The following is a 21,889-nucleotide window of genomic DNA, read 5'->3' on the forward strand; positions in this document are numbered from 1 at the left end:
AGTTGAACCTCCAAATCCTTACTACTTCTGTCTACCCCATCTCCCTTTTAGCCAGGAAAAAAAAATTAAATTGAGGGGCTAGAGAGAGAAAGGGCTCAATGGTTGAGAACATTACATGTGGAGTTTGGTTCCCGGCACCCATGATAGGCAGCTCACGAATGCTTGTAGCTCCAGCTCCAGGGGATCTGACAACCTCTTCTGGTCTCCATGGGTACCTGTAGGTGAGCTAGCACATGCGCGCACACACACACCACACCCACCCACACACACACACACACACACACACATGCACACACATACACACACGCATACACATACACATACATGCACACACACACCACATACGCACACACACATACACACACATGCACACACATGCACACACATACACATACATGCACACATACATGCACACACATACACACACATACACACACATACACACACACCACACATGCACACACATACACACACGCACACACATACACATACATGCACACATACATGCACACACACATACACACACACCACACACACATGCACACACATACACACATGCACACACATACACATACATGCACACACGCGCGCACACACCACATACGCACACACATACACACATGCACACACATGCACACACATACACATACATGCACACATACATGCACACATACATGCACACACACATACACACACATACACACACACCACACATGCACACGCACACACACACACATACACACACAGCTGAGGAACTCAGTAGCAGAGTGCTCACATAAGTGTATGATGTCCTATGACAAAATACCCACTATGACAAAAATAAGAGATCTTAAAAGGGTCGGACTCTAGCAATAGATGAATCCACTGGGAGAAGCAGATCCTTCTGGATCCAAGTATTTCCCCCTATAACCTCAGCTCTGAACGGTGGTTGCTTCCGAGACCAAAGCCTTAGATCTGTGAGCACGCTGGGGAGATGCTTCATACCTAAATCCCAACAGTCGTCATGGCAACCCTGTGGAGGAGGCACCATGACCATGGAGCCTGTAAAGAGCTCAGGGAAGCTGAGTGACTGGCCTCAGGATGCTCAGGGACTAACTGAGGTAATGCAGAGACTCTAGCAGCCGCTTAAGCAAAGGGCCGTGTGCTCAGGGCGCTGAAGGAAGAACCAGCCTGGGTTTCACACTAGACCCTGTTTCAGTTCACAAACAATTTTTTTTCTTTTTTCTTTTTTTCGGAGCTGGGGACCGAACCCAGGGCCTTGCACTTGCAAGGCAAGCGCTCTACCACTGAGCTAAATCCCCAACCCACACAAACAAATTTAAATAGATCAAAAGAAATTTCTTTGGGCAAAAAGATAACGCCTACTCTGGAGGTTCACAAGTTTCCCACTGCCTGTGAATCTTCCCACGGTGACCACATTTGTTTAATGACTCTCAGACCCAGAACATTCCCAAACCCAATCTCTTCATCACTACCCTGGCAACCCCTAGCCTAGAGGTCATCACAGACACTTGGGAAAGCACAGCCCTCTTTAGACACACCCACTCACTGGCATTTCATTAAGGAGGGACCCTTGGATAGGCTGTTGTCTAAGCAGATGCTCTTAACCACTGAGCCATCTCTCCAGCCCTGTTGTCTTTTTTTTTAAATGATTTATTTATTTATGAATGTATATGAGTACATCATCACTGTTTTCAGACACACCAGAAGGGGACATCAGATCCCATTACAGATGGTTGTGAGCCACCACGTGGTTGCTGAGAATTGACCTCAGGACCTCTGCAAGAGCAGTCAGTGCTCTTAACCTCTGAGGCATCTCTCCAGCCCCAGTTGTTGTCTTTGTTTTTTGTTCTTGTAACCATGCAAACTGTTAGATGGATTTTGAAATTTATTTGTATTGTTTTTAGTTAACATGATGGGGCAGGGGATGATATACAAACCACTATACACATCCTAGCCTCTTGGAGCTACAGGTGACTGTGAACCAGATGATGGGGGTGCTGGGAATCGAACTCAGGACCTTTGAAAGAGCAGTTCACGCTCTTAACCACTTAAGCCATCTCTCCAGTCCCTTAAGTGGTTCTTCCCACTCCAACCTTCTGAGACAGGGTTTCGCTGTGTGGCCCAGGCTTCCTGGAACTGAGATATCTGACCCCCTCTGCCTCCTCAGTGCTGGATTTAAAGGCTCGAGTCACCACGCCCAGTTCCTCAGTTGCTTTAAATTAATTTCCTTCTTTTTTTTAAAGCAAAGACCTGCCATATAGCCCAGACTGGCCTCAAATTCACATAGAGCTTCTTGTCTCAGCCTCTCAGTGGCTGAGACGGAAGATATAATACCATCACGCACAGGCGAAACTGTGGGTTTCGATTTTTCAAAACCTACTTTAATAAGGATTCTTAACTGCCTTAACCTCCCTTCTAGCCCACCACCCACCAGTGGTAGTGGAAAAGAAAGGTTATTGGGACATGGGGGAAGTGGACCTGCTTAGAAATAGTTCTCTGGGGGTTGGGGATTTAGCTCAGTGGTAGAGCGCTTGCCTAGGAAGCGCAAGGTCCTGGGTTCGGTCCCCAGCTCCGAAAAAAAGAACCAAAAAAAAAAAAGAAAGAAAAAAGAAAGAAAAAAAAAGAAATAGTTCTCTGGGGAGATTCCAATCTTCGTTGCCTGGATATCGGCAGTCCACTGGCAAACACCAACCACGAATCAGCAGCTGCAGACCAGCCCTTTAGGCAGACACCACACACCAATCAGCTGCGGCAGCAGGATCCAGAAGAAACTTCGAGGCTCCGCTGACAGATGGGCTGGATCCTGAGGAAGTGGCAAGAGGCAGTTGGAATATCTATCCCAAGACATTTTTGTTGAGTTACTCTCTACGAAGGCATGAGAGGCAAAGAACAGCAACGAGGTCCAGGGCCAACCAGTGCCAGAGACTGGCAAAGCAGTGCGAGGCGAACCAGCGTGGGAGCCTTTCTAAACACAACGCTTTTCATGCGTCTGCTTTAGTGAGACATCCTCTCACCTGTGTGTGCTTCAGCAAGACATCGTCATTAGGACCCGAGGCTCCAAAGAGACCAGAAATTTCCACTTCATGGAACGGATCTGCCTCTAAAGGCACTGTCTTTAGAAAACGTGCTAGAATAACCCTGCTGTTCTGGGGATGAAGGGACAGGGTTCCTGTGGCTGAGGTTAACCTTTAGCTCCTGATCCTCCTCCCTCTGCTTTTGGATTTCTGGGATGACTACTGGTGTACTCCATCACCGTGCAATGCCAGGGTTCAGACCAAGGGCTTTATGCAACCTGAGCCTTCTACCAACTAAGCCACAAGCCCCATCCTCCTCCTCCTCCTCCTCCTCCTCCTCCTCCTCCTCCTCCTCCTCCTCCTCTTCTCCCTCCTCCTCCTCCTCTTCCTCCTCTTTGTAAAAGGCAGAAAAAAGAATGTGGCTGGCTGATCTAATGTCTTCTATTCTGCCTTGCCACTTTATTTCATACCCAAGGCTCGGTCTTCCTGGGTGTCCAACTTTAAAAAGGGAGTCACCATTTACAAACCCTCCTGCCCTCATGAGGAGACAAAGATCAGCAAGGGAAGTAACAATGTCTGGGGAGATGCTCCCGATGTAAAGCGCTCACTGAGCAAGTCTGCAGACCTGAGCCTGGATCCCCAGAAGCCATAGTGGGGCTCCAACCCCAGAGCTGTGCACCAAGAAAGGGGAATCCATTAATGCTCTCGGAGCAGCTAGCCTGGCTTACACAGCCTAGAAAAGGAGATTATTTATTTATTTATTTAATGTATGTGTGTACGCTGTTGCTGTCTTCAGACACACCAGAAGAGGGCATTGGATCCCATGACAGATGGTTGTGAGCCATTGTGTGGTTGCTGGGAACTGAACTCAGCACCTCAGTGACTTAACCACTGAGTCATCTCTCCAGCCAGAGATTCTTTTTCAAACAAGATGGACGGAAAGAACCAACACCAGAAAGTGTATGGGAGTGTTGACCCAGGGGTTGGGGATTTAGCTCAGTGGTAGAGCGCTTGCCTAGCAAGCGCAAGGCCCTGGGTTCGGTCCTCAGCTCCGAAAAAAAAAAAAGGAGTGTTGACCCATATCAGATTAACACATTGGAAGATGAAAGGGAGCCAAGGAAGGAGAGAGGGAGGGAGGGAGAGAGAGGGAAAAGAAACATGATTTGGAAGGAGGGATATATAAAATCTTTCATTGGTATAATTTAATTTTTAATTTTTTAAAAGATTTATTTATTTTTATTTATAGGAATACACTGCAGCTGTCTTCAGACACACCAGAAGAGGGCATCAGATCCCATTCCAGATGGTTGTGAGCCACCATGTGGTTGCTGAGATTTGAACTCAGGACCTCTAGAAGAGCAGTCAGTGCTCTTAACCGCTGAGCCGTCTCTCCAATCCTTAATTTTTAAGCATACATAATAATACATAATAAATAAAGGTAAGAATACATTTATTTATTTACCTATTTGTGTGTGTGTGTGTGTGTGTGTGTGTTCACATGCATGCACTCATGTGACACAGCACGAGAGCAGAGGTCCAAGGATAACCTGGGGGAGTTGGTGCTTTCCCCTGATTAAACTCCGGTCAATAGGTTTATTGACAAGGGCCTTTACCCACTGGGCCATCTCACCAGCCCATGGTGGACTTTTGAATAATGCTTACTTACACTGTGGGAAAGTTTAGCAGTTTCTCAAAATGACAGAACACTGCCCAGAGTGCATCAAGCCCTGGTTTCTATCCTCCCACGCTCCATATATGTATAAATATGTGTCAGCTAATGTGAGTTTATGTGCACCGTGTGTGTGCAGGAGGCTTCAGAGGTCATGGAGGGTGTCAGGGACAAGAATTCGAGGCAGTTGTGAGCTGCCCAGTAGATAGTAGGAAACTAACCAGGACCAGGGTCCTCTGCAAGAGCTTAGTAAGTTCTCGTTCTCTCTCTCTCTCTCTCTCTCTCTCTCTCTCTCTCTCTCTCTCTCTCTCTCTCTTTCTCCTCTCCTCTCCCTTTTAGGTTTTTTTTTTTTTTGGGACAAGATTTCTCTGTGTAGCTATGACTGTCCTGGGTCTCACTCTGTAGACCATGCTGACCTCAAATTCACAGAGATCCGCCTGCTTCTGCCTCCCCAGTGCTGGGATTAAAGGCTTGTTCCTCAACTGCCAGGCAAGCAGTAAATACTCTTACCCACTCTCCAGCCCCAATCTCTTGTACTTTAGAAACAAACAGAGTCTGCATACAACCAACTTAGAAAATCCCCAAATATATTAAGTTGAATGAAAAACTCATATTCCCAAGCCTATGTACTGGGTGATCTATCTACACGGTATTCTGGAAAAGTCAAGATAGAGGGTCGATTGTATGCATGTGGTGCACACACATACACACAGGCATATATACATATACATATAAGCATACATATACAATTAAAATGAGTGATAGATACGTAGATGGATGGATACATACATACATAGATAGATACATAGATAGATACATACATAGATTGATACATACATACATAGATGGATAGATAGATACATACATACATAGATTAAATAGATACACAGATACATAGATAGATACATACATACATACATACATACATAGATTAGATAGATACATAGATAGGTAGATAGATACATAGATTGATACATACATAGATACATAGATAGATAGATACAAACATACATAAATTAAATAGATACAGATACATAGATAGATACATACATACATAGATTAGATAGATACATAGATACATACATACATAGATTGATACATACATAGATACATAGATATATAGATACATACATACATACACAGATTAGATAGATACATAGATAGATAGATAAATACACACACATACATACATACATACATACATACAAATATACATACACACACAGATAGATAGATACATAGAGGGTAATAAAGAGTTGTCACCAGGCATGGGGAGAGAGGAGGACTGGCATGGAAAAGTGGGTGAGAACATACCGGGGTCACCGAGTTGTTTTACCTTGACGGTGTGTGACATCACAGTAATGGTTGGAACTGAGCCCTGGTGAACAACGCCTTGGGGGTCTGTGAAGAAACAGTTACGTTCGATGTATGAGAGATGTTTATTCTCATTGGATGTCAGGACACGCTATAGAACTCGATCTGGCCGGTGCACCCTGAATCTGGCTTTCATGTTTTCCCAGATACAAACCTGTAGTTTATGACAGGCAACTGTATTTAAACTGGTCTGTCCTGAGAAAGTTCCGAGAAAAGGCTACTCTGTTATTAATATTTAGTATCGCTCATTGGCGTTTGTTTATGTGCTTTTCCCGTCATGTTTTTCTGAACCCACATAACCTTCCTCGGATCAATTGCTTTCTTTGCTACTGAAACTGAAGTAAGGCTGTCAACAGCATCAGACTTTAGCCCGCCCCATTCTTCCAGGTCCTCAGCTCCCAGGTTCTGCAGACGAGATCCGCACAGGTCCGTGAAAGTCAACAGTAACTGTATGTGTTTTCCAAGTTCAGAGCTGTGCGCTGAAAAGACTGAATTTCAACCTATGAAACTACGTTTCCATCAATAGGACACTCCCTGAAAGCCTTCTTTACAAAATCGTCAGGTCATGTAAATTAGGATGAAAATCGAGTGAGTACGATTTGTTGCAGAAGCAAAAAGATTAATCAGGTGTGCAGAGAAGGAAAGAGTGGAGACACCAAACCCAAGATGCTGGGGAAGATAGCGGTCGGGTGGCTCAGAGTCCTTGACAAGTTTTGTGCTTTGTAAAATTCATATCAACTAAAACAATAAAATTAAAACCACCCATTAGCAATTTGTATGGTGGTGATTTTCTTACATATATGGTAGCATGTTATATATGCCGTTCTGTGCCTTAAAAACAAGAGCTAGGGACTGGCATGATGGCTCAGCGGTTAAGAGCACTGACTGCACTTCCAGAGGTCCTGAGTTCAAATCCCAGCAACCACATGGTGGCTCACAACCATCTGTAATGAGATCTGATGCCCTCTTCTGCTGTGTCTGAAGACAGCTACAGTGTACTCATATACATAAAATGAGTAAATTAATTAGAAACAAAACAAAAAAAAAAAAAACCCAAGAACCAGGCAGTGGTGGCACACAACTTTAATCCTAGCATTCAGGGGGCAGAGGCAGGCAGATCTCTGAGTTGGAGGCCAGCCTGGTCTACAGAGCAAGTTCCAAGACAGCCAGGGCTACACAGAGAAATCTGTCTTGGGGGTCGGGGTCGGGGGGAAGAGCCTAGTTGGAAGAGCCTAGTTTCTTGGGCAATACTTCTGGAACCTACCCCTTACCACAGGGTCGAATCAAGAGCAGTAATAGTCACATCCAACCATCACTAATCTGATGCCAAACTGAATACAGCTAGACTAGGGAGCTTCAGGAAGAAACGAGAGGGTTCCTTCCCTAGCCTCTTCCCAAAGATGGATAAGTATCTAGTAGTATATTCAGGATATGACTGAGACACATCATGTTTCTGAAAGGGAAGTCCAGAGGGGACAGGAGATACACCGTCATTACCTGTGCCCAGCTGGGCCAGATGTCTGCCACTCCAGCCTTCTGAATCCCAAGGCTGCTCACGATGTGCTTGCTGGATTTGGGAAAGCCTGGCCTTCTGCCTAGGATAGATGCCAGGCCAGGCTCCAGCAGCAGGGGGTTGAGTTGGTCACAGCAAACAAAGGACAAGATGTTCTTGCTGGCCAGAGCAGTGGAGTAGTGGATGGCCTTCTCCTAGTAAAGAGTCATCCAGGAGGGGCAAGAATAAGGGACAAGACCACCTATCCTGCCTCCAGAACTGCCCCAAATATAGAGATTTAACAACGGAAAAACTAATGTCTGGAGTGGACAGATAAGACTCAAGTTCAGGGGGCTAGAGCAGTGGCTCAGAGGTTAGGAGCACTGGCTGCTCTTCCAGAGGTCCTGAGTTCAAATCCCAGAAACCATATGGTGGTTCACAACCATCTGTAATGGGATCTGATGCCCTCTTCTGGTGTGTATGAGGACAGCAACAGTGTACTCATATAATAAAATAAATAAATAAATAAATAAATAAATAAATCTTTAAAAGTTCAGAATCAGACCAGAGTTTTGTTCTGTTCCCACCAGCGACTTATAAGACATGTTTGCTCCATTTCCACAACTTCGTGTGTGTGTGTGTGTTTGTGTGTGTTTATGTGTGAGAGTGAGTGTGAATGTATGTGTGTTTGTTTGTGTGTGTGAGTGTATGTGTGTTTGTGTGTGAGTGTATGTGTGTTTGTGTGTGAGTGTATGTGTGTTTGTGTGTGTGTGTGAGGGTGAGTGTATGTGTGTGTGTTTGTGTGTGTGTGTATGTGTGTGTGTGGTGTGTGTGTGTAGTGTGAGATGTGTCTGCACATGTAGGTGGTGGTCAGAGGACAGCCACAGATGTTCCAGGCACTGTCCACCCAGTTTTTTAAGACTAGAGTCTCTGGCCTGTAACTCAGGGATCCTCTCCTGTTCCCACCTCCCCAGTGCTGAGATTAAAAGTGCTCACCTCAGGTCCTCATGCTTGCTAGGCAAGCACTTTGCCAACAATTATCTCCCTGGCCCAGTCTCCCCATTTTACTGGCAGGGATAACAGAATACTTCCCTTTTTGGGGTGGGCAGGGGTTGGTTGAGACAGGGTCTCACTATGTAGACCAACCCTCGAACGCACAAAGTTCTGAGCCTAACGTCATACACCAACATGCCTTAGCATTACAAGAAAGTTTGGAAGTATGGGCCCTGAGCTTAGAGTAAGCTAGCTCATTCGGCCACTCTGCACGGTCTGGAAAAGTCCTCTGGCCTGAGCCCTCGACTAGTCTTTCCACTGTCAACCAGCAACAAGAGGGTTTGGGTTCTGGTGTGGAGTCAGAGTGAAGAGAGGGTGTGGGAGTGTTATCCTAGAGCCCTTGGGTAAACACCAGCTGTTACCAGTTCGCCTTCCTAGGAAGTAAGACTCACAGGTTTGAATGAAGGGTCCCAGGCCTTTCGCCCCTACAAAGATATCAGTTCTCAACCGTCTGCGGTGCTAAGAGCCTGGGGCAGTCATCAAGCCATAACTCCCCTGTAATAAATACTTAGGTTATAGCTTGGGCCAGAGCTCTGCTTCTTTACCACCCCCACCTCAGCTGTCGAGGTGTAACTACTACTCACAAATGACACAAATAGAATGGTACCATGATCCGGCACCCGTTCCGAAGACGGCATCTCAAGGATGCCCCTCCATTCGGTCCCCCACCATGCGGCCCCCTCCCCTTTTCTAAGACAAAGATATTATTGTATACCCCTGACTTGGCTAGCCGGGCTCTCTCTCACTATGAAGACCAGGCTGAACTTGAACTGTGGGAATCCTCCTGCCTGACCTTCTGTGGAGCTGGGATGACCGACATGTATCTCCACCCCTGGCTGGCTGTTGTTCCCATTTTATAGATGAGGAAACTGTGGCTCCCAGGCTTGGCGACTCTCCACCCTTGTACCCCTGTCTCTAATGACCACGGCACACGACCCTTCACCCTAAACATAATCTAGGTGTTTGCTTTGCTGACCCAGCTAATTCCCCCAGAAGCAGGTATTCCCCTGGCCACGAAAGCTGGCTTTGCTTTCAGAGTTTTGAATCTACATGGCAAAGATCACAGTCTCGCTCCCGGGGTCTTAGAAAGCATGCACCCTTGGCTTTTTGCCCTGGCTCTGCTCTCCTGGTCTGTGAACTGTGAACTGAGGTATCTCACTCTCCCTCTGAGTCTGGCACCATTAACGCACCCACAGGGCTGACTCAGAGATTCCCAAACCTAGGATCACTCAGGATTAGCTCAGCTCCCCACCCCCAGGAAGGCCAGGTCAGGGGCGGGCCCTACCTTGCAGGGTGGTAAATATTCTGTCCATCAGCTTCCCAGGCCTCTTGTCCCAGTACTCCTGGTAGAGGTCTGACCACCATCAACCATGGTAAGTCTGTCCGGGCCTAGGTGGTCTCCCTGTGAGTACTGACCCACGGTGACTGTTCAAGATCTCCCTTTGTCATAACCTCTCCTTGTGCTTCCCCCTTTCTCTGCCAGACAACCTACAGCAACAAAGGACCAAAGGTAAGCCGGAGCAGAAATCCAGGTTCTCTGTCTAGGGGGAGGACAAGGTGTCAACACAGGAAAAAATGTCAGTGGGTGTGAGACACTTAGGCCTGCAAACTCAAATTCATCCCTGCCATCCACTCCGATGGACGGAGCTGGGCTCAATCTTGGCTTCCTGAGGGAGCCCCTTCCTAAATGCCTGGCGATCTCTTTTTTTTTTTTTTTCTTTTCTTTTTTTTTTTTTTTCCGGAGCTGGGGACCGAACCCAGGGCCTTGCGCTTGCTAGGCAAGTGCTCTACCACTGAGCTAAATCCCCAACCCCACCTGGCGATCTCTTAAACCTGGTCAAATCCCTTCTATGGTCTACTGTACACCCATACTGTTCTCACGGAAGGCTATTTGCTTCTGTGAACCCTGGGAGGGCCTCCTGTGGGGAACTTCCCAATTCTGAACCCTCAAGGGGCTCAAATCCTATAACAAGAAATAACTAGGGGTTGGGGATTTAGCTCAGTGGTAGAGCGCTTGCCTAGGAAGCGCAAGGCCCTGGGTTCGGTCCCCAGCTCCGAAAAAAAGAACCAAAAAAAAAAAAAAAAAAAAAAAAAGAAATAACTAGTCTCTTAGGAGACTAGTTAAAGACAGGAGTGCAGGGGGTAGCTGGGGGGCGGGGGGATGAGGAACATTCTCTTAGGCTCTGGGCTTCAGGCTAGGGTTAGGTGACGAGGTAACCTACTTCCAGGAATTCAACTTCACCCTTCTTCCTTCCTACAGCCTGAGAGAGGCCGGTTCCTCCATTTCCACTCTGTGACCTTCTGGGTTGGCAACGCCAAGCAGGTAGAAAGGTTGGAACAGGCAGGGGACAAACCAAAGGGCCTCCTTAAGGGGGCTGGACCCAGCTGGAACTGGGATTGGCTAGTTCGAGGGGAGGATCCAGGCCGGGCTAGGACTGGCACTTTGGAACCTCATTACACAATCAGAACCACAGACCCCAGCAAGGACCTTGCAGAGGGAGGAGAGAGCTGCTGTTCTTTCTGGGAGGGTCTCCGAACGATGAACCAGAGAGCAGACAGAAGACTGGGGCTCCCTTCTAGGGATCTCCAGGCTGGTTCTCACAAACCCCTGAGCCCCTTGCCGCTTCCTCATCCAGGCTGCCTCCTTCTATTGCAACAAGATGGGCTTCGAACCGCTGGCCTACAAGGGCCTGGAGACGGGCTCCCGGGAGGTGGTCAGTCATGTCATCAAGCAAGGGAAAGTGAGTACACATCCAGGCGACTTGGTGATGCGGACACCAGTGTGTTCAGGATGGGATGTGTTATTGTGTCAGGACACACACCTAGCTGGTTCCAAGATGTACGGCTGAGCTGCCACTGACCCATGACGCAGCAGGCCGCAGGAATCTCCCTGGTTTCCCTTCCCTTCTCAAACACACCCAGCATTGGATCCATAGACGCTCACAGAACCTAGGATGTCGGGAAGGGCCTTTAAATGGTCTCTGGTCCGTGAGGTTGCTGGAGCCTTCTAGGTACCAACCACTGGGAACCCAGTGTGGGAATACTGGGGAAAGCCCCAAGCTTTGAGGATCAGGGTGCAGTTGCAGCAGAAAAGGAACCGGAACACGTGATTCGGGGATTCTGAATGGTGGAGCCTTGTGTCCCATAGAGCATGCTGGGAAGATGGAGGGCGGGCCCTTTTTCACCCTCTCCTGGCCACCCAGCTCATCCCCCTTGTCCCCTTTTTAGATTGTGTTTGTTCTCTGCTCTGCTCTCAATCCCTGGAACAAAGGTGAGGGCATCCCATTGGGGTCAGCATGACTCTGACATTTGCATGGGGCCATGGGTTGGGGCAAGGGTGAGGCCGGAGCCCTGGAGGGGCTGGGACCGGGATAAAGACTAGAAACTCCCCTGCCTGCATTCTTCTGACGACCACAGAGATGGGTGACCACCTGGTGAAGCATGGTGATGGCGTAAAGGACATCGCATTCGAGGTGGAAGACTGTGAACACATTGTGCAGGTGAGAGACACTTGGACCGAGGCAGCGCGCCTCTGCCCGCTAGGATCCCCCACCAGGCAGAACCGGATGCAGCGCAGCCATGGCCACGTCTGAGTTCCACTGACACGTGCCCTGCCCCCTCCTGTGTGTCTGCTCTGTGAGCCTCTTGCCCACATCTGAAAACTGGGGACAGCCGCTGCCTCACTAAAAGCGTGCAAAGAAATAGACTGAAACGATCCTGTTTGGAGCATGGGGTCCTCAAAAACAAGCCATGGTGATCCCTACTCGGAGTCTCGGTGGAAAGATGAGGAATTCAAAGTCGTCCTCAGCTATGTTAAATTCGAGGCTAGCCTAGGCTACATGAGATTGCAACTTGAAAAAGAGTTTCCTTGTTTCTGAGTTGGGCTCAGTGGTAGCGCACTTCTCTAACATGCATCCCTTGCTGCGCGCTCAACAGAAGGAAAAGGAAGCTTGGGGCTGTGTGATTTTTGAGTACATGACTTATCTTCTCTGTGCGTATTTCCTCTCCTATGGAATGGAGATGAAAACTCCACCCCTGTGTAATTTCACTGCCAGGACTTGAGAGATTAGCCCCTAGAATCGTGCCTGGCACAGGGTACGAGCACTTCATGCGACGACTGAGCTCCTGCTAAGAAAACACGCAAACCCGTTCTCAGAGCGCCTGACATACTAGATGCTCAATTAACGGCAGTTCATATTTTTGCTGTGTGACCACTCCTTTTCTAAGAGGGGGATCTGAGGAGTGGAGAGAGAGCTGGTTCAAAGAGTCAGTTGGCAGAGGCAGGATACACACGACTCCGTGCTTTATCTCCAGCCCTCACCATTCTCCTCACTCCGTCTCCCACACAGAAAGCCCGAGAACGGGGCGCTAAAATTGTACGGGAGCCATGGGTGGAGGAAGACAAATTCGGGAAGGTGAAGTTCGCTGTGCTGCAGACGGTGAGTGAACACTGAGGTCCCACCAGGAGACACCAGGGCCCCTCCCCCAGCAACCTACCCATTATACCTGCCTATTCGCATGTCTCCAATCCGATCCAGCCTTCCCCAAGCCTAGCCTTTAATGATGCTTGGTGGGTGCACAGAGGATTCTGGGAGATATCAGGTATCTTCCCTGGTGGAAAAAACAGTTTGGGGATATACGCTTCAGTGAGGGTGCGGGCTTTAAGAAAAAGTAGAGGAGTTGGGGGTTTAGCTCAGTGGTAGAGCGCTTGCCTAGGAAGCGCAAGGCCCTGGGTTCGGTCCCCAGCTCCGAAAAAAAGAACCAAAAAAAAAAAAAAAAAAAAAAAAGAAAGAAAAAGAAAAAGGAGAGCAGTGGTGTCTGAGGAAGTCAGACTCCACAGTAGCTTGGGGTCTCTGAGCAAGGACTGGAACGGGACATCTCATGTGACCTGGACGCATGCTGAATCTCCCACCATCTCTCAGCTACACCACTCCTTCTGTCTGGAAAGCACGTAGGAGGGCAATATGATCCACACAGGGGCAGCAAGTCTGTGAGACCGTCACAAGTCCCACTTCCTCAAAGTTATACTCAATGTAAAGATTGCTAAAATTGGCCCAGTTGAGGACCTGTAATCTCAGCACCTGGGAGGCTGCGGCAGGAGGATCATAAATGCAAGGCACTTAGGCTCCAGCCCAGCCTGGGGAACTCCAGGAGACTCTCTTGAGACTCGGTCTCAAAATCCAGATAGGGAAAAGAGGGTGGGAAGCTGAGATAGTGCAGTGGGTGAAGGGCTTGCTGTGCAAACCTGGGGTCCTGAGTTCAAATCTCTAGTACCTGTGTAAAATGCTGGACACAGCAGTGCACGCCTGTTACCCAGCATGTGGGGTGAGGGGGCTGACACAGGGAAATCTCTGGAACTTAGTGGCCAGCAAGCCTAGAATCAAAGAGCTGCAGGTTCAAAAAAAAAAAAAATATGCTGTCTCAAAAAAAAATAAGGTGGAAAAAGATTACAAAACACCAGCATCAACCTCTGACCCCTACATTTGGGTGCACACACACACCCACACACAAATAAAATTTTAAAGAGATAAAATATTTTTAAGAACTTAAAAGAGAGGGGGCTGGAGAGATGGCTCAGTGGTGAAGAGCACTGACTGCTCTTCCAGAGGTCCTGAGTTCAATTCCCAGCAACCACATGGTGGCTCACAACCATCTGTAATGAGATCTGATGCCCTCTTCTGGTGTCTGAAGACAGTGACAATGTACCCACATACATGAAATAAATAAATCTTAAATAAATAAATAAATAAATAAATAACTTAAAAGAGCCAGGTGGCAACGAGGGCGCACACCTTTAATCCCAGCACTCAGGAAGCAGGGGCAGGTGGATCCCTGGATTTGAGGCCAGCCTGGTTTACACAGCGAGTTCCAGGACAGCCAGGGCTACACAGAGAAACCCTGTCTCATAAAAACAAAACAAAAAAAGGAAGTTAAAAGAGGGTTTGGATACAAGTCAGTGGTAGAAGACTTGCCTAGCATTCAGAAAGCCCTGTGTGTTTAGTAGGGAAAAACCCCAAGATTTAAAAAGGCTTCTTCCCTCCAGTAGAACGTAATCCAATGCTTTTACCTACTTCATTTTACTGAGCACCTACTATGTACTGGGTACTGAGCTGCCTGCTAAGGATACTTATGAAGAGCAAAAGCCACCCTGCTTGCAGTGTCAGCACCTGGGAAGCTGAGGCAGGAGGATGATCTCCATGAGTTTTGATCCAGCTTGGCCTACATAGACTCGATCTCAAGCATAAATAAAGCCACGAGGACGGAAACAGCATCCCTGTATCACAGTTTCTGATCCCGCAGGCAGGCTCCCAAGCAAAACGGCAGGTAGTCGAACATTCCAGAAAAAGATTGCCCACTGAGTTAGGGTCAGCCTCACGGTGGAACTCACGGCTGTGCTGGTGCTGAGAGGAGTGGGGCCTTGCTAGGGTGGGGGCTTCCCCCTGACCCCAGCTGCTTCCCACCCCCAGTATGGAGATACCACGCACACCCTGGTGGAGAAGATCAACTACACCGGTCGTTTCTTACCTGGATTCGAGGCCCCAACATACAAGGACACCCTACTTCCAAAACTGTGAGTGTCCCTCGGTGTGGGAGTGGTAGAAAGGGATGGCCTCTTCCCACTCTGTGTAATGGGCTTCTCTGGTGGACGGGAACATCTGTGAGCATCTGGTGGGAAACTCTGGGAGGCGGGACAGGCACCAAGCCGAGGCATAGAAGATGAAGGCTGGGGCCTCCAGGCAAACTGCCTGGGTTCACCTGAAGCTCTATCATTTCCTAACCATTTAACCTTGTGCAGGCGCCCACCCCCACCCCTCCGTTCGTGTCTCTGTGTCATCATAAGATGGGGCTGGTAGCCAGGTGTGGTGGTGCATGTCTTTAGTCAACCTTGGAAGGCAGAGGCAGCCCAGTCTCTGTGAGTTGGAGGCCAGCCTGGTCTACAGAGTGAGCCTCTGTTTTGAAAAAAAAAAAAAACAAAAAACCAAAGAACAAAACAAAAGAGACTTCGTAACAGCTGTCCGGTTAACTGTGACCAATGCACAGCAGGGCTACTGCTCCCTCTGAGCTACTGATATAGATAAAGGGTTCAGGGAATGGAAAGACTTGGGGGCTAGCCTTCTCACCTTCCAACTCCTTCCCTCCTCTAGACCCAGCTGTAACCTGGAGATCATCGACCATATTGTAGGCAACCAGCCCGACCAGGAAATGGAGTCTGCCTCAGAATGGTGAGTCCCTGGCCTGCCCCGCTCTGCCACAGGAGCCAGTCCCTCTTGCCAGACCTACTTGCTTTTTTGTGTTTTTATTTCATTTTTTTTTTTTTTTTGCCGTGTGCTTACACGTGAGGTTGTGGACAGCCCATGTGGGGAGGCCAGAGAACAGTTGGCAAGAGTTTGGGTCTCTGTGCCCACCACACGCACAGGTGCTGGGGATAGACCCAGGTCATCGGGCAAGCACCTCCATCCACCTGACCCCCTCCCCAGCCCCCGCCTCCCCAGCTCTTAAACTGAAGAGGAAAATCAGCATGAGGTGGTGGGAGGCTAACCTGAGGTTACAGATTCATGGATTCACTGTGAAATGCTCACCTAATCCTCATCAAGGAGTCCCACAGCCTACCTGAGTCAGTTTATTATTGTGAAAGGCCATTAAGAATTAACAGACCTGATCCTGAGAAAGATACAGTCAAACGTACTTGTCTGTCTGTCTATCATCTATCTACCTATCACATCTATCTATCTATCTATCTATCTATCTATCTATCTATCTATCTATCTATCTATCTATCCTTTGAGACAGGTTTCCTGGCTATCCTGGAACTCATCTATCTACCTATCACATCTGTCTGTCTGTCTGTCTGTCTACCTATCTATCTATTCTTTGGGACAAGGTTTCCTGGCTATCCTGGAACTCACTATGTAGACCAGGTTGGCCTTGAACTCACAGAAATCTGCCAGCCTCTATCTCTTAAGTACTGGGACTAAACGTGTGCACCACCACACTTGTCACCCCAAAGGAAGTTTTATAGCAAACCTACTCCCTTGAGAACAGACCTAATCCCTGAGAGAAGACTCTTGAGAATTACCCCAACTACTGAGAACTAACCCACTCATACACGGCAAAACCACTCCTTGCCCCACATTAACCTAGTTAACCTGGAACATTAACTTGGCACAGCTGAGCCAGCTACGAAAGCAGTCTACTACTGAGCTAAAACCCAGCCTCTTAGGAGTCCTAGATGTTCAAAACATCACAGTGGCATTTAAACGCGTTCGGGAGCACATTTGAGCTATAGAGTTGTACCAGCATCGCCCTAATCTAAGTCAGAAGCAAACACCTGACCCTTTGGGAGCACCAGGTTCCCATCTGTATCTTGTTACAAGACACGTGCCTTCTGCCTAAAAGAAAATTGTCAAAAGTACTAATCTATGATGTGTGTGATGTCACTTCTTGGGATCCTGCGTAATGGATATATGCTCAATGGTGGACATGGAGGAGGGTGGGGAGCTCTCAGTTCCACGGGCACTCAGGGGTGTCTCCCCTGGCCGCTTTGCAGGTACCTGAAAAACCTGCAGTTCCACCGGTTCTGGTCTGTAGACGACACACAGGTGCACACGGAGTATAGCTCTCTGCGCTCCATCGTGGTGGCCAACTATGAGGAGTCCATCAAAATGCCCATTAATGAACCGGCCCCGGGCAGGAAGAAGTCTCAGATCCAGGTGGGGTAGGAGACAATAGGGAAGGCGGCTTGCGGGCTCTAAGGGGGCAGAGGTCAGAGTGATGAACGATATATGGTCAAATGGATAAATGGTAATGGTCTCCTTTGTTTCTCAGGAATATGTGGACTATAATGGGGGTGCTGGGGTCCAGCACATCGCTCTCAGGACCGAAGACATCATCACAACGGTTAGAACCCTGTTTCTGGCTCAAGTGCCCTCTGTATCACTTGGCAGGGACAGTCTCTGCCAAGTGGAGTGGCAGGTGGTGGCAGTTCCCCTGGAAGGATGGCAGGGTTTCCCTTCCAGCTCTTGCAAACTCACAGTTTGCTGAAGAAGTTCATTCTGCAGAACCATCCACTCCCAAGAGTAAGCAAGCCTGAACGCTGGTCCAGGTTCTGCCGGTGCTTTGCTGTGTGCCCCCAGGAGACTCAGTGCCTTCTCTGGGCTTCAGTGTGCCTCTCTCTAAAAATAAGATTAGACTACAAGATTACCTGTGTCTTTTAGTCAGATTAAGAATGTTTTGTCGGGGGGCTGGGGATTTAGCTCAGGGGTAGAGCGCTTACCTAGGAAGCGCAAGGCCCTGGGTTCGATCCCCAGCTCCGAAAAAAAGAACCAAAAAAAAAAAAAAAAAAGAATGTTTTGTCCATGGATGCAACCTTCAAGGAAGATAATTCAGTCCTGGTCTGAAGGACAGACAGACAGTGTGTGTGGTATAAAAACTGTGGGGAAAAGCTGGGGAGTGAGAGAGACTGGAAGACAAGGCATACCATATCTAAACAGGCTGATCAGAGGGCGTTGTCTTACTCAGAGTTTCTGTTGCTGTGAAGAAACTCTGTGAGCAAAGCAAGTTGAGGAACAAAGGGTTTATTGAGCTTACAATGAACTCATCACTGTTTATCACTGAAGGAAGTCAGGACAGGAACAGAAGCAGGGCAGCAACTTGGAGACAGGAGTGAATGCAGGGGCCATGGAGGGATGCTGCTTACTGGCTTGCTCCCCATGGCTTGCCCGGTCTGCTTTTTTCTATACCTCAGGACCTCCAGCCCAGGATGGCATCACTCTCGATGGGCTGGGCCCTCTGCCATCAATCACTAATTAAGACAACACCCTGCAGGCTTGTTCACAGTCCCATCCTAGGGAGGTATTGTCTCAGTTGAGGCTCCCTCTTCGCTAATGTCACCGGCCTGTGTCAGGTTGACATAAGTCTAACCAGGACGGAGGGCCACATGAGGAAGGCATTTGAGAAGAGATGTATACAGAAAATGGGGAGGGTACCCCAGGCAGAAGGGACCATCCAGACAGAGATGAGAAAGCCAGGAAGGTTAGAGAGGCAGCGAGAAGGGTGTGGCTCAGACAGAACAAGGGAGGGAGACAGGAAGAGGTGGTAAAGGCCGCAGACGCCACCTTAAATTTCGACACTGACCTGTGACATCATCATGGGCTAGGCAGAAAAGAGGCACACTTGATTTATGTCACTCCAGCTGCTATACTGAGATAGATACAAATGCTTGCCTCAGTTTCCCCAGCAGCACACAGTACACGTTCTATAAGTGAGAGCAATCGTAGTATTCTGTGGAGTGAAGAAAGAGACAAAAAGGGAGAAGGTCATGTGGCATCCTGACAGAGCTTGGACAGGGACTCGGCCACCTCCTGCCCTCGAGGCTCCTCTGGGCTATAGTAGTTGAACAAACTAACTGACCTTGACCCTGCTCCATGACAGATCCGCCACTTGAGGGAACGAGGCATGGAGTTCTTGGCTGTCCCGTCTTCTTACTACAGACTGCTTCGGGAGAATCTCAAGACCTCCAAGATCCAAGTGAAGGAGAACATGGATGTCTTGGAGGTGGGGCCCTGCTCGACGCTTAGCCAGAAGAACGTGAACCCTGAGTTCACAGGGACACACACGCGCACACACACACACACACACACACACCGAAAACCCACACAAGATCCCAGCCGGCATGGGAGTTGCATACTGGAATGGGGGAACAGGGATATCAGAGATGAGAGACAGAGTTGGGACCATGCAGAAAATTGAAGCGGACCACTTGAGGAGGAACTGAGAAAGACTGATGGCTGACTTGAATTGAAATCTGTATGTACCTGGAGAGCTAGGCAAAGAGTCACAGCAAAGAGAATATAGTATGCAGAGGTCCTGATTCCCACACAGCCTTCAAGTGTGTGAGAGACAGGAAGAAGGGTACATCTGAAGTGTGACAGAGGTCAGGCAGCTTGTCTGAGGACAGCAGTTCTCTTATTATATTTAAGGACACTGTAGCTGCCTCAGGCATACCAGAAGAGGGCACTGGACCCCATTACAGATGGCTGTGAGCCACCATGTGCTTGCTGGGAATTGAACTCAGGACCTCTGGAAGAGCAGTCAGTGCTCTTAACCACTGAGTCATCTCTCCAGCAGAGGCTAGCTAACAGCCATTTATGACCTTGGTTTTGTTTGTTTGCTTTTCTCTACTTTGGCTAGAAACCATTGGGAGGCTTCTTCATTTTGTTTTATTAACTTAAGAAATTGGGCTTTTGGGTTGGGGATTTGGCTCAGTGGTAGAGCGCTTACCTAGGAATTGCAAGGTCCTGGGTTCGGTCCCCAGCCCCGAAAAAAAAAAAGAAGAAGAAAAGAAAAGAAGAAATTGGGCTTTTTTTTTTTTTTTAAAGATTTATTTTATTTATTATATATAAGTACACTGTAGCTGTCTTCAGATACACCAGAAGAGGGCATCGGATCTCTTTACAGATGGTTGTGAGCCACCATGTGGTTGCTGGGAATTGAACTCATGACCTCTGGAAGAACAGTCGGGTGTTCTTGACCACTGAGCCATCTCTCCAGCCCTGGGCTTTTTTTTGTTTGTTTGTTTTTTTGTTGGTTTGTTTTGTTTGAGGCAGGGTTTCTCTGTGTAGCCCTGGCTGTCCTGGAACTCAAGAGATTCACCTGCCTCTGCCTCCAGGTCATGTGACCTATGTTAACTTTTCAGCGTTTGAGACAAGGTCTCACTGAATACACCTTGGCTGGCCAGGAATCACTTTGTAGACCCGGCTGGCCCGGGTAGATATCATGAGTGTGTGTCTCTGTGTGTGACTAGACCATGTGCTTGAGGAGGCCGAAGGAGGGTGTGGATCCTCTCCATCTGGAGTTATAAATGGCTGTAAGCTGCCCATAGTCAAATCCTCAGCAAGAGTAGCAAATGCTCTTACCCGCGGCGTGTTTAGCATTCTGAGAAACTCCCAGGCTGTTTTTCCAAAGTAGACGCAGCATTCTTATACATTCTCCTCGGCAACAGAGAAGAAAGTCCCCACTTCCACTGAGTGACATCTGATCAGACCAGAGCCCCAAGCTGGAATGGCCATGGGGGAAGCTTAGGCAGGATAGTCAGTCTGGGGACATATTTGCAGAAAGTTGGAACTGCTAGAAAAAGGAGTCTTTTATTGGCTTTGGCGCAGGAAACTTGGTGGTGTAGGATTCGGATCGTACAAGGGTCAGTTCGCTTCCCTTTAACAGAACCCACTGTCTTCCTCCCAGGAGCTAAAAATCCTGGTAGACTACGATGAGAAAGGCTACCTCCTACAGATCTTCACCAAGCCCATGCAGGACCGGCCCACGCTCTTCTTGGAAGTCATCCAACGCCACAACCACCAGGTACGGCCTGCACCCAACAGGTAGCACCAACTGCTTGCTAAGTTTCCAGCTCATACTTGCCTTCTATCGCCACAGGGCTTTGGAGCAGGTAACTTCAACTCTCTGTTCAAAGCTTTCGAAGAGGAGCAAGCCCTACGGGGTAACCTCACTGACCTGGAGACCAACGGTGTGAGGTCTGGAATGTAAGCTCCACCCACACCCAGACCGCGCAAGGCGCTGGACAAGTCAATCAGCTCCAACTGGCTGAAAGGCTGGACCTCAGGGCTCCACCCACACCATGGCCACGCCCCCTCTACGGCAAGGCTTCTCCTGATCCGTTTCGAGTAAAGATGCCTTCCCAGATCCAAGGCTGTGTCTTGTGTTTGGGCCCCGTGAGGGACAGTGGCGCCACTTAGCCGCCAGGGGGAGACCAAGACCGCTGAGCTGCCTGAGGCCTCTGTGTGGGGATTGCAGGTTCAGGGTGCAAGGAACTTTACTAAGTGGGACCCTTCTGGCAAGACCCACCCTAGAAAGATAACAGACTGGGCCCTGAGGTCGGGTGGAATGTGGCAGCGTTTCCTCTGATGGCTTTAAAAACCTTTAAAGATGGGCCCTCCTTAATGTCGTCACTCAGAACACATGAAAGAGGTCAAGGGACTTTTAAGGTTGGCAGCCTTCTTCAGCAATCACAGGGCATGGTTGCTCGTGGTGTACAGGGTAGAGCCGAGACCCGAGTGTTCTGAGCTTCTCGCCTCCTGCCTTGCATCCTGAGTGTGGTAGTCACCAGTGCCCCAAACCCCACCGCAGCTGCATTTCCTCACACCTTATGATACTCAAATGGAAAAAAATATATATATATATACACAGATATATGTATAATATATTATATATATGTATATGGCAATCAGGACAGGAGAAGGGTAGAAGGGTTAATGGTTGGAAAGCTGT

General features: G+C 48.4%; 1 protein-coding gene and 1 long non-coding RNA gene across 4 annotated transcripts; one reads left to right on the forward strand and one right to left on the reverse strand.

The window, feature by feature from the left end:
• Positions 1–1,467: 1,467 nt before the first annotated feature.
• LOC102547495 (uncharacterized) lies at positions 1,468–10,405 on the reverse strand. Of its 3 annotated transcripts, XR_010056767.1 has the most exons (5): positions 9,891–10,405; positions 8,998–9,100; positions 7,558–7,767; positions 6,023–6,087; positions 4,224–4,414 (listed from the first exon to the last, which is right to left on the reverse strand). It is a non-coding gene; the product is annotated as an uncharacterized LOC102547495 (long non-coding RNA). The 3 variants fall into 3 exon arrangements; XR_358679.5 differs by lacking the exons at positions 4,224–4,414; positions 8,998–9,100 and adding an exon at positions 1,468–2,806 and having other exon boundaries at positions 9,891–10,404; XR_595343.4 differs by lacking the exon at positions 8,998–9,100 and having other exon boundaries at positions 9,891–10,404.
• Positions 9,940–21,290, forward strand: Hpd (4-hydroxyphenylpyruvate dioxygenase). The gene is made up of 14 exons (NM_017233.2): positions 9,940–9,978; positions 10,089–10,115; positions 10,866–10,928; positions 11,242–11,346; positions 11,834–11,876; positions 12,023–12,105; positions 12,955–13,044; positions 15,073–15,176; positions 15,751–15,828; positions 17,154–17,316; positions 17,432–17,503; positions 19,037–19,159; positions 20,846–20,962; positions 21,038–21,290. Exons 1-14 carry the CDS (start codon positions 9,976–9,978, stop codon positions 21,146–21,148), a joined length of 1,182 nt encoding a protein of 393 aa, NP_058929.1. The 5' UTR covers positions 9,940–9,975; the 3' UTR covers positions 21,149–21,290.
• Positions 21,291–21,889: the final 599 nt, after the last annotated feature.

Source organism: Rattus norvegicus, chromosome 12 (assembly GCF_036323735.1).
Source record: "Rattus norvegicus strain BN/NHsdMcwi chromosome 12, GRCr8, whole genome shotgun sequence".
NCBI lineage: Eukaryota > Metazoa > Chordata > Mammalia > Rodentia > Muridae > Rattus > Rattus norvegicus.